The sequence below is a fragment of the Pan paniscus genome, chromosome 11 (assembly GCF_029289425.2).
Source record: "Pan paniscus chromosome 11, NHGRI_mPanPan1-v2.0_pri, whole genome shotgun sequence".
NCBI classification, from domain to species: Eukaryota; Metazoa; Chordata; class Mammalia; order Primates; family Hominidae; genus Pan; species Pan paniscus.
The window spans coordinates 108,973,826-108,989,604 of record NC_073260.2 but is presented as its reverse complement, the minus strand read 5'-3'; the positions used below and the strand labels follow the sequence as shown (position 1 = coordinate 108,989,604).

The following is a 15,779-nucleotide window of genomic DNA, read 5'->3' as shown; positions in this document are numbered from 1 at the left end:
GATAGTCCTTCCTCATATTTAGTTTGAGAAGGACTGATCTAGACTGCCTTTTCAGCAAGGATGTGTGGGTGGGACAAGTACGAAGACTAACATGTAATTTACCCGTAAATTTGTTTTCCACTTAGCTTTTGAAGCTACCCACCCCCCACTTTTTTTTTTTTTTTTTTGAGACAGAATCTTGCTCTGTCGCCCAGATTGGAGTGCAGTGGCATGATCTTGGTTCCCTGCAACCTCCGCCTCCCGAGTTCAAGTGATTCCCCTGCCTCAGCCTCCTAAGTAGCTGGGATTATAGGCGCCTGCTGCCACGCCTGGCTAATTTTAAATATGTATTTACAAATTAGAATATTTCACCTTATTTAGTATCCTGCTTTTTCAATTTTGGGGAAACTTCTTACCACATCAATGTATCAAAGTTTTTAAATTTTTCTGAAGTGGGGTCTTGTTTTGTTGCCCAGGCTGTCTGAGAACTCCTGGCCTCAGGCAATCCTCCTGCATCAGCCTCCCAAGTAGCTGGAACTGTAGGCACGCACCATTGCTCCGGCTTGTCATCATTTTTAATGGCTGAATTACTTTTTATAATTATAGAATCTGGACACAGTTATTTAAAATCTGCTACTAATCTACTTTTTGTTTCTATAGATTTGCCTTTTTTGAACAATTCATGTGAATGGAATCACATAATAGATGGTCTTTTGTGGCTTCTTTTACAGGGCATATTCCTGAGGTTTGTCAAGTTGTAGCACGTAGCAGCCCTTCGTTTCTTTTTATTGCTGATTGTATTCCATTGTATGGATATGCCACATTATGCCCATCTGCCAGTTGACAGACATTTGAGTTGTTTCCACTTTTTGGGTACTATGAATAATGCTGCTGTGCACGTTTGCATATGTCTTTGTGTTGACATATGTTTTTGTTTCCCTTAGGTAGATTCTTAGGAGCAGCAATGCTGTATCATATAGTAAATTTATGTTAAAATTTTCAAGAAACTGCCAAATTATGTTCTGAAGTGGCTGGGTCATTTTATATTATCACTAGCAATAATTGAGGGTTTTAATTTCTCTATAACCTGACCAATACTGGTTTTTATCTATTTCAATTTAGCCATTTTGGTGAGTGTGAAGTTATATGTTATTGTGGTTATAATTTGAATTTTCCTAATGATTAATGATGTTGAACATCTTTGCATGTGCTTTTTGGTAATTCATGTATCTTCATTGGTGAAATGTCTCTTCAGATCTGTTTATTTTTAAATTGTGGTTTTTTTTTTTTTTATGTTATTGAGCTTTAAGAGTGTTTGTATATTTGGAATGCAAGTCCTTTATCAGATACATGATTTGCTGGCCTGGTGCAGTAACTCATGCCTGTAATCCCAGCACTTTGGGAGGCTGAGGTGGGTGGATTGCTTGAGCCCAGGAGTTCGAGACCAGCCTGGCCAATATGGCGAAACCCCATCTCTACAAAAAAATACAAAAATTAGCCAGGCGTGGTGGTGTGCCTGTGTGGTCCCAGCTACTCCAGAGGCTGAGGCATGAGAATTGTTTGAAGCTGGGAGGCGGAGATTGCAGTGAGCCTAGATCATGCCACTGTACTTGAGCCAGGGTGACAGAGCGAGACTTTGTCTCAACAACAACAACAACAAAAAATAAGATATATGATATGGAAACATTTATCTCCTGTTTAGTGGCTTGACTTTTCGTTTTCTTAATAGTGTCTTTGGAAATGTACAAGTCTTTAACTTTGATGAAGTCCAGTTTATCAGTTCTTTTCCTATAGGAGTTGTGCTTTTGGTTTTGTATATAAGAAATCTCTGACTAACCTAAGGTCGTGAATATTTTTCTTCTATGTTTTCTTCTAGAAGTTTTATAATTTTAGCTCTTATATTTAGTGCTCTATTTTAAGTTACTTTTTGTACGAGGTAAGGGTCTAAATTTGTCTCTTTGCATGTGCATAGCCAGTTGTTCCAGCAGCGTTGTTGATAAGAGTAACATTTCCCTGTTGAATTGCCTTGATACTTCTGTTGAAAATTACTTAACTATTTAAGTATGGGTTTATTTCTAGAGTCTTAACTCTGATATATTGATCTACATGTCTGTTCTTTTTTTTTTTTTTTTTTTGAGGCAGAGTCTCACTGTGTTGTCAAGGCTGGAGTGCAGTGGCGTGATCTCACTGCAACCTCTGTCCCCTGGGTTCAGGTGATTCTCCTGCCTCAACCTCCCGAGTAGCTGGGATTACAGGCACCTGCTACTGTGCCCAGCTAATTTTTGTATTTTTAGTAGAGACGGGGTTTCACAATCTTGGGCAGGCTGGTCTTGAACTCCTGACCTTGTGATCCACCGGCCTCAGCCTCCCACAGTGCTGGGATTACAGGCGTACATGTCTGTTCTTAACCCAATATCACATTGTCTTGATTACTGTAGCTTTATAGTAAGTTTTGAAATTAGGAATCAAAAGTTTTCCCATTTGTTCTTCAAGATGGTTTTGGCTATTTTGAATTCTTTGTCTTTCCATATGAATTTTAGGATCAGCTTTTCAGTTTCTGCAAAAATGTCTGTTGGGGTTTTAATAGGGATTGTATTGAATATGTAGAATAATTTGGGGAGAATTGCCATTTTAATAATATTGAGTTTTCCTTACATGAATGTGAATATGGTGGAATGTCTTTCCACTTGTTTAGCTTTTCAACTCCTTTGAACAACATTTTGTATTTTTCAGTATAAAAATCTTTCACTTTTTTTTTTTTTTTTGAGACAAGGTCTTGCTCTGTTGCCCAGGCTAGAGTACAGTGGCGTGATCTTAGCTCACTGTGGCCTCAACTCCTGAGCTCAAGTGATCCTCCTGCCTCAGCCTCCTTAGTAGCTAGGACTACAGGCATGTACCACCATGGCTGGCCAATTTTTTTTATTTTTGTAGAGACAAGATCTTGCTATGTTTCTCAGGCTGGTCTTGAACTCCTGGCCTCAAGTGATCCTCCTGCCTTGGCTTCCCAAAGTGCTGGCATCAGGCATGAGCCACCATCCCTGGCCTTGCATTTCTTTTGTTAAATTTATTTTATTCTTTTTGATGCTGTTATAAATGGAATTGTTTTCTTAATTTTGTTTTTGGATTGTTCATTACTAGGATATAGAAGTATAATTGATTTTTGTATATTGATCTTGTATTCTGTGACCTTGCTGAAATTGATTTTAGTTCTAGTCTGTTTTTTCTTAGTGGATTTCTAGAATTTTCTTTCAGAATCATGTCCTTTGTAATTAAAGACAGTTTTACTTCTTCTTTTCCAGTATGCATGCCTTTTATTTCTTTTGCGTTGCATGATTGCACCATCTACATCTCCAATACATCTTTTTTTTTTTTTTTTGAGGTGGAGTCTCGCTCTGTTGCCCAGGCTGGAGTGCAGTGGTGCGATCTTGGCTCGCTGCAAGCTCTGCCTCCCGGGCTTACGCCATTCTCCTGCCTCAGCCTCCGGAGTAGCTGGTACTACAGGTGCCCGCCACCACGCCCGGAGAATTTTTTGTATTTTTAGTAGAGATGGGGTTTCACCGTGTTAGCCAGGATGGTCTCGATCTCCTGACCTTGTGATCCACCTGCCTTGGCCTCCCAAGGTGCTGGGATTACAGGCGTGAGCCACCGCACCCGGCCTTATTTTTTGACTTTTTGATAATGGCCATTCTGACTGGTGTGAGATGGTATGTCATTGTGGTTTTGATTTGCGTTTCTCTAATGATCACTGATACTGAGCTTTGTTTCATATGCTTGTTGGCTGCATGTATGTCTTCTCTTGAAAAGTGTCTTTTTATGTCCTTTGCCCACTTTTTAATGTTTTTTTTCTTGTAAATTTGTTTAAGTTGCTTATAGATGCTGGATATTAGACCTTTGTCAGATGTATAATTTGCAAATTTTTTTCCCATTCTCTAGGCTGTTTAAACTGTTGATAGTTTCTTTTGCCATGAAGAAGCTCTTAAGTTTAATTAGATCCCATTTGTCAATTTTTGCTTTTGTTGTGATTGCTTTAGGCATCTTCATCATGACATCTTTGCCCGTTCCTGTGTCCAGGATGGTATTGCCTAGGTTGTCTTTCAGGGATTTTTATAGTCAAACATATTTGTTAGTCTTTTGTATAAAACCTATTTATTTCTCTCTAGACTTTGGAGGAACTACTTTTTTGTTCCTTGTTTTCTGAAATTTCCATGCATTTAACCTGGGCTCTTTTAATAGGCCTTTTCGGTTTGAAACTTATATCCTTCGGAATCCGCCTATTTCCATGGATTTGTTTCTGTAATAGTTTCCTCCCGTTCAGAGAGACATTGTAGTGCAGTGGTTAAGAGGATATATCGTGGAGCCAGGCTTTCAGGGTTTGAATTTCAGCTCTGCCTCTCCCTCACTAGCCCTGTGAACTTGGGTAATAGGGGGTCATAATAGTACCAATCTCATGAGATTATTGTGAAGAATAAATAAGTTTATATATGTAAAATGCTTAGAACAATGCTTACAAAATAACAAGACTATTTAATGTTATAAATTTATTTTTTTTCATTCTGCACCTTTATTTAGATTTTGAACTTCTTGGACAGTCTTCTAATTTAAAAAATTTTCTATTTTTCATCTCCATCTCTTTTTTTGCTTTATTTTCTGGGAGATTTTTCTTTTATTTTTATTTATTTAGTTTTTCGTTTTCTTAGTTTGTGTTTTTGATTACTTTTCTTTTTCTTTTTCTTTTCTTTTCTTTTTTTTGAGATGGAGTTTTGCTCTTGTTGCCCAGGGTGGAGTGCAATGGTGTGATCTCTGCTCACTGCAACCTCTGCTTCCTGGGTTCAAGGATTCTCCTGCCTTTGCCTCCCAAGTAGCTGGGATTACAAGCATGAGCCACCACATCCAGCTAATTTTTTACATTTTTAGTAGAAGCAGGATTTCACTATGTTGGCCAGGCTGGTCTTGAACTCCTGGCCTCAAGTGATCTGCCCACCACAGCCTCCCAAAGTGCTTGGAGGCCAGGCGTGAGCCACTGCACCTGGCTGTTTTTGATTTTTTAAGAGCTGTTTTTTTTTTCTCTGAGTATTTCATTTCTTATTGCAGTCATGGATGTGACATATGGATGATATACTCCTATTTTTTTTAGTAGACAATGTTAGTTTTTTTTTCCCCCTCTTCTAAGTTGTCATCTTTCTGCATAGTCTTTCAAGGCATGCTTCTTTTCTATGCACCATATTTTTGGTCTCTGCTTATCATATTAGATGCTTATTAAACTTTTGGTGATTGTTGGCTGTCTGCTTATATTGAAAAGTAGGGGCTTAACCTAAAAAGATGACTGGAAGCTCAGTGTGTGAGACTTTGTGTTTGTGGCATGCTCTGTAGGGTTATATGGTTAAGCTGTTTTTCTAGAGAACCACTGGCATCAGTATCTTTAGGTATTTTTCACCTGGTTGCTTAGGTTCTGTAGGGAAGACACTTCCAATTTCTGCTTGACTGCCATCGTTCTGGCAAGAACATTCTGGCAAGACAAGTAGTGTTAAAACTCTAGAGCGCTCTTTCCTTATGTAACTTTTAACTCAAGCTTCTTGTATATAGTATGAAAAACTTAGGTCATTTGTATCTAATGTCTTCTGATCCAGAGACCCTCTGTTTTATCCTCTCCAGGGAATAAACCCCTAGTGTTTTTCTGCCAGACTGGGAAAGAGATAGGTACCCAGTTGTGTGGTATGGGGGATGGGGATCTGAGGATGTAATTATTTTGTTGGCAGACTTTCAAATAATTCTCCTGTTTTCTGCTCTACTTTTACCTCCATTTTCAAAGGTGTTGCCAATTACTGAGCTTTTGGGGGTTATCAGTTACCACTTGTCCACATGCATTTCAGCTTCCAGTAATTGGTTGCTATTATCTCATCTTTTGTGTTCTTTCTCTTGTGAGTTTATACCTCTAAATTCTGTTTGCTGTTATTTTAATTTTTTATTTTTATTTTTGGGAGAGAGTAGGGTGCTTTCGTCTGACATTTTTCTTTTTGTATTATGTATTACATTTGCAGTAAACAAAATGTATTATTTACAAAGAAAAAAAGTGGGAGAACCCAGTCTCTTCCAAAATTATCCAGGTTGTGATATGATCAGACAGTTTAAGTAGCAATCTTGAATAATGTGGTAATTTCCCATTAGACAGTGGTTTGTTGCTAGGTATCTATCTATCTATATATACTACTTTGTATTTCTACGTAGCTTTTGCAGTGGACATCTTTTACTAGATTGTGAACTCTAAGTCAAGAACCATGTCATGTTCTCTTTGTTTTTTGAAAAATAAGTTATCAAAAATATCAGAAATGTTCTGAAATGTGCTTTATGAGAAGCATATACATTTTACTGTAATCTCATTTTAAAGGTTGAAGAATGCCTCATTGGATGTAAGACAAATACTTAAAAATGAAACAGAGTTGGATATTACTGATAATCTCAGGAAGAAACTCCATTGGGCTAAAAAAGAAAAGTTAGAAATAACAACCAAACACAATGCAGAGGTACGATTTATTTTCCTCTCAAATAATGTTAAAAGTTGAGTTTGATTTTTTAATTTATTTCATATGAAAAACTCCATGTTTAACCTTTATAACTATACCATTCTTGGGCTTAAAAAGGAAATTGTAATAAAGGAAACATAATTTTAAAATGTAGTGTAATTGCATAAGTGTTAAAGTAGAACTTTAATGAATTATGTTTATTTGTATGTTATCTTAGATTTATTTTAATTAATGGGTTCAATTGATTAAAATTATTTATGAACATGTTTGATGATTAAAGGATTTGTAAATCAGACATTTTTGAAATCATAATGTAGGTTCCTTTAAGGTCTCCATTATGGAGCAATCTCTTAAGTAAATTTGAGTATGGAATTTTTAATCATAGTTCAGTTCATAAATTGTCTTAGTTTATAAGTCATTATTTCTTTTATTAGTATGTATGTGTGTGTATATATATTTCATATGTATATGTATATAGTCCAAGATAGTTTTCCTTCCCTTCTAAGATAATTCATGAGTCATATCTTTATGCCTCTTCTCTCTGCTGTGTTTTTTCTCCTTTTTTCTCTGATAAGTCTTATTTATTCTTAAAACTCAGTTTAGGCCACCTGGTATAGTGGGAAGAATATCAAATTACACAGAGCTCAATTTATTCCTGGCCTTTCCATTTACAAGATGCGTCATCTTGGGCTACTCATTTATCCTGTACACCATTGGTTTCTCATTGTGAACTGCTGGTCCCAAAGGGTTGTTGTGATAATTAAGTGAAATAAAATTTGGAAAGTGCTTGTGTACTGTAATAGTAGCAGTAATTTATTGACAGTTAAGTGTAAACAGTATGTTTTTCTTCCCTTTTTGCTAAGTTCTGCAGTTCTCATGTTGGGAAACCTTTTAATGTCTCTCTAAGTAAAACCGGCTACTACTTTGTTCTTCCACAACATGTTGCTGTTACAGATATTTTAGAACGAAAACATTTATATCATGCTTACCTGCTCTTCTTTAGTTTGTAAACCCCCTGAGAGCTGAAAACAGTGATCACACTTTGTCTCCATATTGCTTATGTTTACTAGCACATAATAGGCCGTCAGTAGTTGTATATTGAATAAATGTATGAAAAGGGCCAGGTGTGGTGGCTCATGCCTATAATCCAAGCACTTTGAGAGGCCAAGGTGGGTGGATCACTTGAAGTCAGGAGTTCGAGATCAGCCTGGCTAACATGGTGAAACCCCATTTCTACTAAAAATACAAAAATTAGCTGGGCGTAGTGGCGCACACCTGTAATCTCAGCTACTTGGGAGGCTGAGGCAGGAGAATCGCTTGAGCCCTGGAGCTGGAAGGTTGCAGTGAGCTGAGATCGTGCCACTGCACTCCAGCCTGGGCAACAGAGGAGAGTATGAAAAGATGATTTTTTTCAGGATATCTAAGGAGCAGTGGTATTGCTGATTGAAATAACAAGAGATGAATACATAATAATTCTCTTTGTATTTTTTTAGTAGCAATTGAGGTAATATTATTATCATAATTTTTCTTTTTTTGAGACGAAGTCTTGCTCTGTCACCCAGGCTGGAGTGCAGTGGAGCGATCTCGGCTCACTGCAACCACTGCCTCCAGGTTCAAGTGATTGGAGAATCACTTGCCTCAGCCTCCCCAGTAGCTGGTACTACAGGCACGTGCCACCATGCCCGGCTAATTTTTGTATTTTTAGTAGAGATGGGGTTTTACCATGTTGACTAGGCTGGTCTTGAACTCCTCACCTCAGGTGATCTGCCCACCTTGGCCTCCCAAAGTGCTGGGATTACAGGCGTGAGCCACTGTGCCCTGCCCAATTGAGGTAATTTTTAAGTGATAATTGAAGTAATTGCTTCTATTTACATTGTAATAATCCATATAAAGTGGTATGTGTTAAATGTGTGCTAATTATTCATAAACTCTAAAACTTGTTTTTTTAAAACCAAGTGCACATTTTACTTGAGAGTATTAGTGTGATGATAATCATTCCTCTATTAAATAAATTCTCTCACAGCCAGGTGTGGTGGCTCATGCCTGTAATCCCAGCACTTTGGGAGGCCAAGGCAGGAGGATTGCTTGTGCCCAGGAGTTCGAGACCAGCCTGGGCCTGTGAGTGAGACCCTGTATCTACAAAAAATAAAATAAAAATAAATATATTCTTTCATAATATGTTTATAGTTGTCATTAGATTTCTCAGCAGAACACACTGTTCTCTTTTATTTGATCAAAATGTTTTGAAGTATATGTTCACATTAAGGAGATAGGAAATTATCTTAGGGAAGGAATACAGTTTTCTTAAAACAGGAAATTATAATTGGTTCAACTCCAGATTTATATTACTAATTATTATTTTTTCAATTATTTCTTTTCTTTTTCTTTTTTTTTTGAGACAGAGTCTCACTCAGTTTGTTGTCCAGGCTGGAGTACAATGGTGCTATCTTGGCTCACTGCAACCTCTGCCTCCCAGGTTCAAGCGTTCCTCCTGCTTCAGCCTCCTGCGTAGCTGGGATTACAGGTGCCTGCCACTGTGCCTGGCTAATTTTTGTATTTTTAGTAGAGACGGGATTTCACCATCTTGGCCAGGCTGGTCTCGAACTCCTGACTTTGTGATCCACCCGCCTTGGCCTCCCAAAGTACTGGGATTATAGGTGTGAGCCACCATGCCTGGCCAAATTTTTGTATTTTTAGTGGAGACGGAGTTTTACCATGTTGGCCAGGCTGGTCTCGAACTCCTGACCTCAAGTGATCCACCTGTCTCGACCTCCCAAAGTGCTGGGATTACAGGTGTAAGCCAGTGAGCCACTGTGCCTGGCCTTCAATTATTTCTTTAGATGATCATACTTGTATTATGTAGTTAAATTTTTTAGCCATGTAATCTCCAACTGTACACATCAGGAAGCAAGGCAGAGAGGAATGCAGTGATTTAAAAACTAAGGCCATATTTGCCTTATCAGGTATTCCTAATGCGAACACAAATGCACGGTGATTGGCACAAAATATCTCTAAAGACTTCTCTAGGAGTTTTATTGTTGGGGGATCTTGGGCAAGTTAATTCATTTTTCTGAGCTACAGGTTTCTTTGATAGGTATTCAAATAATAGATTACTGTTGAAAGGATTTATTAGTAGACAGAGGGTACGGGGAGAAGAATTGCTTATAGATTCATACGTTCCAGATGAGACTGAATTGCATTGATGTAGGTGATTGGGATGGGAAAATACTGTAAGGTTTTTAGAATCATTTGAGCGTAACAATACTGTTGTGGAAAATAGGACAAGAAGACCGTGAGGCTATTCAGATATCTCATTGGCCCAGATAGTGATGACAGAGCAAGAAAATCCAGATAAATTAGAAAGAGAGAGGGTAAAGGAGAGTGACATACTACTTTTTTTTTTTTTTTTTTGAAACAGGGTCTCGCTCTGTCACCCAGGTTGGAGGGCAATGGTGTGATCTTGGCTCACTGCAGCCTGGTCTTGAACTCCTGGACTCAAGTGATCTCCTACATCAGCCTCCTAAGGAGCTGGGACTACAGGCACGCACGTGCCACCATGCTTGGCTAATTTTTTATATTTTTATAGAGGTGTGGTTTTGCCATGTTGTCCAGGCTGGTCTTGAACTTCTGGGCTCAAGTGATCCACCCGCCTTGGCCTCCCAAAGTGCTGGGACAACAGGTGTGAGCCACTGTACTCGGCTGACATAACTTCTTTTAGCCAAAAAATACTGGAAACTTAGGACTAATCAGTAGGCTTTATGGCCTGAAGATATTGTCTGACCCAGCCAGTACTCTTGAGAGCAGGGATTCTTAAGCTGGAGTCCTCAGAGAAATCAGGGAATCTGTGAACATAGATGGGGAAAACTTATAATTTTATTTTTATTAACCTCTAACTGATATTAAGCATTTCCTTCAGTTCTGAAAGGCTTGACCCGGCCAGTCCTCCTTTTAACAAGTCATAGTAGTGTTAGCAGTACTTTTGAGTATCATCAGTAGAAATCACAGATACATATCACATTTTAGAAATTATAGTTACAGGATGGGTGCCATGGCTCACGCCTGTAATCCCAGCACTTTAGGAGGCTGAGGTGGGCAAATCACTTGAGGTCAGGAGTTTGAGACCAGCCTGGCCAACATGGCGAAACCCTGTCTCTACTAAAAATGCAAAAATTAGCTGGGCGTGGTGGTGCGCACCTATAATCCCAGCTACTTGGGTGGCTGAGGTGGGAGACTCACTTGAACCTGGGAGGCAGAGGTTGCAGTGAGCCGAGATCATGCCACTGTACTCCAGCTTCGGCAACAGAGCGAGACTCTGTCTCAAAAAAAAAAAATTATAGCTACGTATCATATATCATATTTCAGTTATTGTGTGTGTGTGTGTGTGTGTGTATACATGTATATATATTTGTTGTTTTAAATCTTTTTTTAGAGACAGGGTCTTGCTCTGTTGTCCAGGCTTGCATGCAGTGATGTGATCATTGCTCCCTACAGCCTGGAACTCCTGGGCTCAAGTGATTTTATGCTGCAGCTTCCCAAGTAGCCAGGACTGTAGGTGTGTGCCATCACACCTGGCTAATTTATTATTATTATTGTTTGTAGACATGGGGTCTTGCTGTGTTGCTCAGGTTGGTCTCAAACTCCTAGCCTCAAGCAACCCTCCCTCATCAGCCTCTCAAAGTGCTGGGATTGCAGGAGTGAGCCACCGCACCTGGCCAGCATTTTAATTTTAAGTAATGTACTTTGTGCCCTTGAAGAGGATGTAGTCAAGGAAAAGGGAGGCTTGGTTTGCACAAAACCACTCCCGTGTTCTTAAGTGTTTGTATTATGCCAGGAAAGTGCTAGTATTTTGACCTTATGAAATGATTGTAGGCTAATGTCGAATTCAATTTTCAGTCAGCCATCCAAGCAAAACTGTTAAGAGTTAACTTAGAGACGAAATCCGCATCGATCTTGTACACGTTCTCCAAGTTCCTGTGAGTACCAGATTAGCAAGAGCTTTCAGTTCTTCTGCTATATAAGCTATTTCCTCCTGGAGCAGACTGCATTTTTCCTTCTGTAGCATACTGAGATCTGAGTCAATCTGTGGTGAACAGAGTGGTGTAGGTGGCTCTTGCAAATCCTCCTGCAAGGCAGCTGCTTCAGGTGTGGTCATTACTAAATCTTTCAGCAAGGAAAGGCTGGTTACCTCAGTGAGAAAGGAGAGGCTGCTTTTTTTTGGTAAGGAATGTTCAGGGGGGATTTGAGAGTTCATAGTTTTTAGGTTTGTTTAATTCTGAAAGTCCTCATCCTATGTTCTTCCTACTTAATATCCAGCTGATAGCATCTTAACAGAAGAAACCTGGTGAAACTCTTCATTGAACTTGTAATTTTGCATTTCCCATAATTAGATTTTCAGGTTTGTTCATAACCTTATCTGCCCTGGGGCTGTACTAAATAAGCAGTTATTTTAAACTCACCATAAAAACTCGTTTTTCTGACTGTCTTGAACTGAGATTCTAAAGCTCTGAGATTATCATTTTGTGTTTGTAAATTCTCTAGTATAGTGAGATTTACCCTTTCTATCCCTCAGGCCTTGTAGTAAATCAATACTGGCATCATAGTTAAGTGCGTTCATTACTTCATTTTCCGAAGGCTTATTTTCAACTGGCACTTCATCCTAAACAACTGCACACCATAATTTAAAGAACTGTGATCCCACTGTATGCTGTAGATCACTAGAATCCCATTTCTACCTGCAAAGAGGCTTTCGCTGTGTTCAGGCTTAAATATATTAGCCACCCAATATTATAAACCCATCTCGAGACAATTTCTGATACCAAGAGCAATATTACTGGGTGTTCAGTTAGGAAAACAGAAACCATTCTAAGTCTTAAAACAAAGGGACATTAATAGCAGGTATTGGTTACACAGGTACTAGAAAAGTGGAAAAGACAACTAGAGGAGATTAAGACAACCCAACATTAAGAACTGCTTCTATTCCCAAGGTTGATTAGAGCTAGAACTGGACAAAGCAAGGCCCATGGAAGGAGGGACTATCCATAAGGATTTGCAGCCACAGGCAAGAGAGGGATAACTGCTCAAGGTAGATCTAGAATGGCAGAAATAACTTGGCATCTTCACTTCTCCTGCTGTCAATCATTCCACATGTGCCTCTCATTGATCAAGCCTATTGAGAAGCCAGTTGTCTCTGACCTTCTGTCATGCTACTTTGGAAGGATCACAAATTCGATATTCGTTCATTTAAATCCCTGCAAAATTGGCACTTTTATTACTTTATGATCAGTGATATCATAATCAAGATAAATAATACAGACAATATTTATTAAACTATACTTTGATGCAATTTGTTTATTGGTTCCATTTAGGGAATAGAAGGAGGAGAGGAAAGAGTGAATTTTTAAGTGCTTAGTATGTATCATGCATTTTTTTTGTTTGTTTGTTTTTTAGGTATGAATATTTTCTTTTCTTTCTTTCTTTTTTTTAGACGGTCTTGCTCTGTCCTTCAGGATGGAGTGCAGTGGCATGGTCTCTGCTCACTGCAACCTCTGCCTCCCAGGCTCAAGCAATCCTTCCATCTCAGCCTCCTGAGTAGCTGAGACTACAGGCGCACACCACCATGCCTGGTTAATTTTTGTATTATTATTATTATTATTATTATTATTATTATTATTATAGAGACAGGGTCTCCCCATGTGGCCCGGGCTGGTCTTGAACTCCTGGGCTTAAGTGATCCTCCTGCCTTGGCCTCCCAAAGTGCTGGGATTACAGGAGTGAGCCACCGTGCCTGGCCAAGGTGTGACTATTTCTGATTAAAACATGTAATTTATCTTTAATTTTATAAAAAGTTCTTATAAGATTTTTTTTCCTCTAGTGGATTCTCTAAAATAAAAAACGTAATGGGTGTCATTTTGTAAGGTAGTGCTTTCTTTCCAGTGATTCAGAATATATAAATTTATAAATTTTTGCCTTGTATATATTATGGAAACAAGTTTCTCTAAGAAACTTAAATGTTTGAGTGTATGATCTCATAATCTTTGGACACATGTTGATATCAGGAATCTGTTTTTAGCTGGCAAGCTATGAGAGCCAGATTGCCAAGCTACGGTCCGAGGTTGAAAAGGGAGAAGCATTGCGACAAAGTCTGGAATATGACCTAGCTGTTGCTAGAAAGGAAGCTGGTCTTGGAAGACGGGCTGCTGAAGAAAGATTAGCCGAGGCACATAGGATCCAAGAAAAACTCTGTGGTAAGACTGTTTCTATTTCTTCCCAAGTTTAGGGTTGTAACCTGATTGTATATCACTCCTCGCTGTTGTGTGTACATCCCATACAGGGTCAGAGGTAAGATTCTGATTCGTTGACTGACTTTTGATGTACAGACTTAGCTGGGTATGTATAAAAAGTCTTCTGGCAATTTTGTGAACATTTATCTACTTTACATTGATTTTTTTATGCTGTGCATATATGGAAAAAGGAGTTCAAAATTCTCTTAAGTCACTTTTTAGAAGCACTTCTTCCATGAATAATCAACAGAATCACAAAGGGATTTTTGTTTGTCTTAAACATATACTCCAGGCTCCCCATCACTATAATATGAATCCAAATCTCTAGCTTGAGAATCTATATGTTCAAGAAGCACTGCCTCTTTCATTTATTTTGCCAGGTTTAGAAATCACTGGGCTAGAGTGTGGTGCTTGGAAAAGAAAAAGTCACTGGATTTAATCTTCAAAAGCTATGTGTTATGTAGCCCTTGGACTTAAATAAAGCCTTTCTATTTACATATAATATATAAAAATAAATGTGCCTAGATAGCGATATCACTCATAACAAGCACCCAGATGAGGGACCAGAAAATGATCAAAAGCCCTTCTACATGGATAACTACTATACTGGTTTTTAATAGTGTAGATTAATTTTGCCACTTTTTTGTAGTTTATATGAATGGAATCATAAAGTATATATTCTTTTGTTTCTGGCTTCTTTCCTCCAACATTATGTTTTTGAAATTCATGCATATTGTATAAGAGCTTTGTATTGATGTGTAGTATTGTGTAAACATTCCACACTTATATTTATCCATTTATTATTGATGGGCATTTGAGTAGTGTCCAATTTTTGATTATTAAGAATAATGTTGCTATGAACATTCTTGTACACAGCAGGTTTTAATTAAGAGAACACTGAATGTGAATTCAGATTTAGATTTAGGTCCTGGTTCTACATGGTACTGGTATAAAAATAGGCATGGAGACTAATGGAACAGAACAGAGTACCCAGAAATAAAGACAAATACTTACAGCCAACTGATCTTTGACAAAGCAAACAAAAACATAAAGTGGGGAAAGGACACCCTATTCACCAGTAGTGCTGGGATACTTGGCAAGCCACATGTAGAAGAGTGAAGCTGGATCTTTATCTCTCACCTTATATAAAAATCAATTCAAGATCAAAGACTTAAATCTAAGTCCTGAAACCATAAAAATTCTAGAAGATAGCATTGGAAAAACTATTCTAGACATTGGCTTAGGCAAAGAGTTCATGACCAAGATCCCAAAAGCAAATGCAACAAAAACAAAGATAAATAGATCTTTAGACTAAAATTAAACTAAAAAACTAATTAAACTAAAAAGCTTTTGCACAGCAAGAGAATAGTCAGCAGAGTAAACAGACAACACAGACTGGGAGAAAATATTCACAAACTATGCATCTGACAAAGGAATAATATCCAGAATCTACGAGGAACTCAAATCAGCAAGAAAAAAACAAATAATCCCATCAAAAACTGGGCAAAGGACATATATAGACAATTCTCAAAAGAAGATATACAAATGGCCAAAAAACATATGAAAAAATGTTCAATATCACTAATTATCAGGGACATGCAAGTCAAAAGCGCAATGAGATACCACCTTACTACTGCAAGAATGGCCATAATTTAAAAATAAAAAAATAACAGATGTTGCATGGATGTGGTAAAAAGGGAACACTTTTACACTGCTGGTGGGAATGTAAACTAGTACAATCACTATGGACAATAGTATGGAGATTCCTTAAAGAACTAAAACTGGAAGCATTCCCTTTGAAAACCGGCACAAGACAAGGATGCCCTCTCTCACCACTCCTAGTCAACATAGTATTGGAAGTTCTGGCCAGGGCAATCAGGCAAGAGAAAGAAATAAAGGGTATTCAAAAAGGAAAAGAGGAAGTCACATTGTCTCTGTTTGCAGATGACATGATTGTATATTTAGAAAACCCCATGGTCTCAGCCCAAAATCTCCTTAA

At 38.2% G+C, this 15,779-nt stretch overlaps 1 protein-coding gene across 9 annotated transcripts in view; it reads left to right on the top strand.

Moving 5' to 3' along the window:
* CCDC171 (coiled-coil domain containing 171) overlaps positions 1 to 15,779 on the top strand; it is a 446,519-nt gene that overhangs the window by 36,871 nt on the left and 393,869 nt on the right. For all 9 annotated transcript variants that reach the window (XM_055092101.2, XM_055092103.2, XM_024930188.4 and 6 more), the window contains 2 exons: positions 6,365 to 6,500; positions 13,570 to 13,744. In XM_055092101.2, coding sequence (XP_054948076.1) covers positions 6,365 to 6,500; positions 13,570 to 13,744 — 311 coding nt within the window. The remainder of the gene's footprint in view (positions 1 to 6,364; positions 6,501 to 13,569; positions 13,745 to 15,779) is intronic.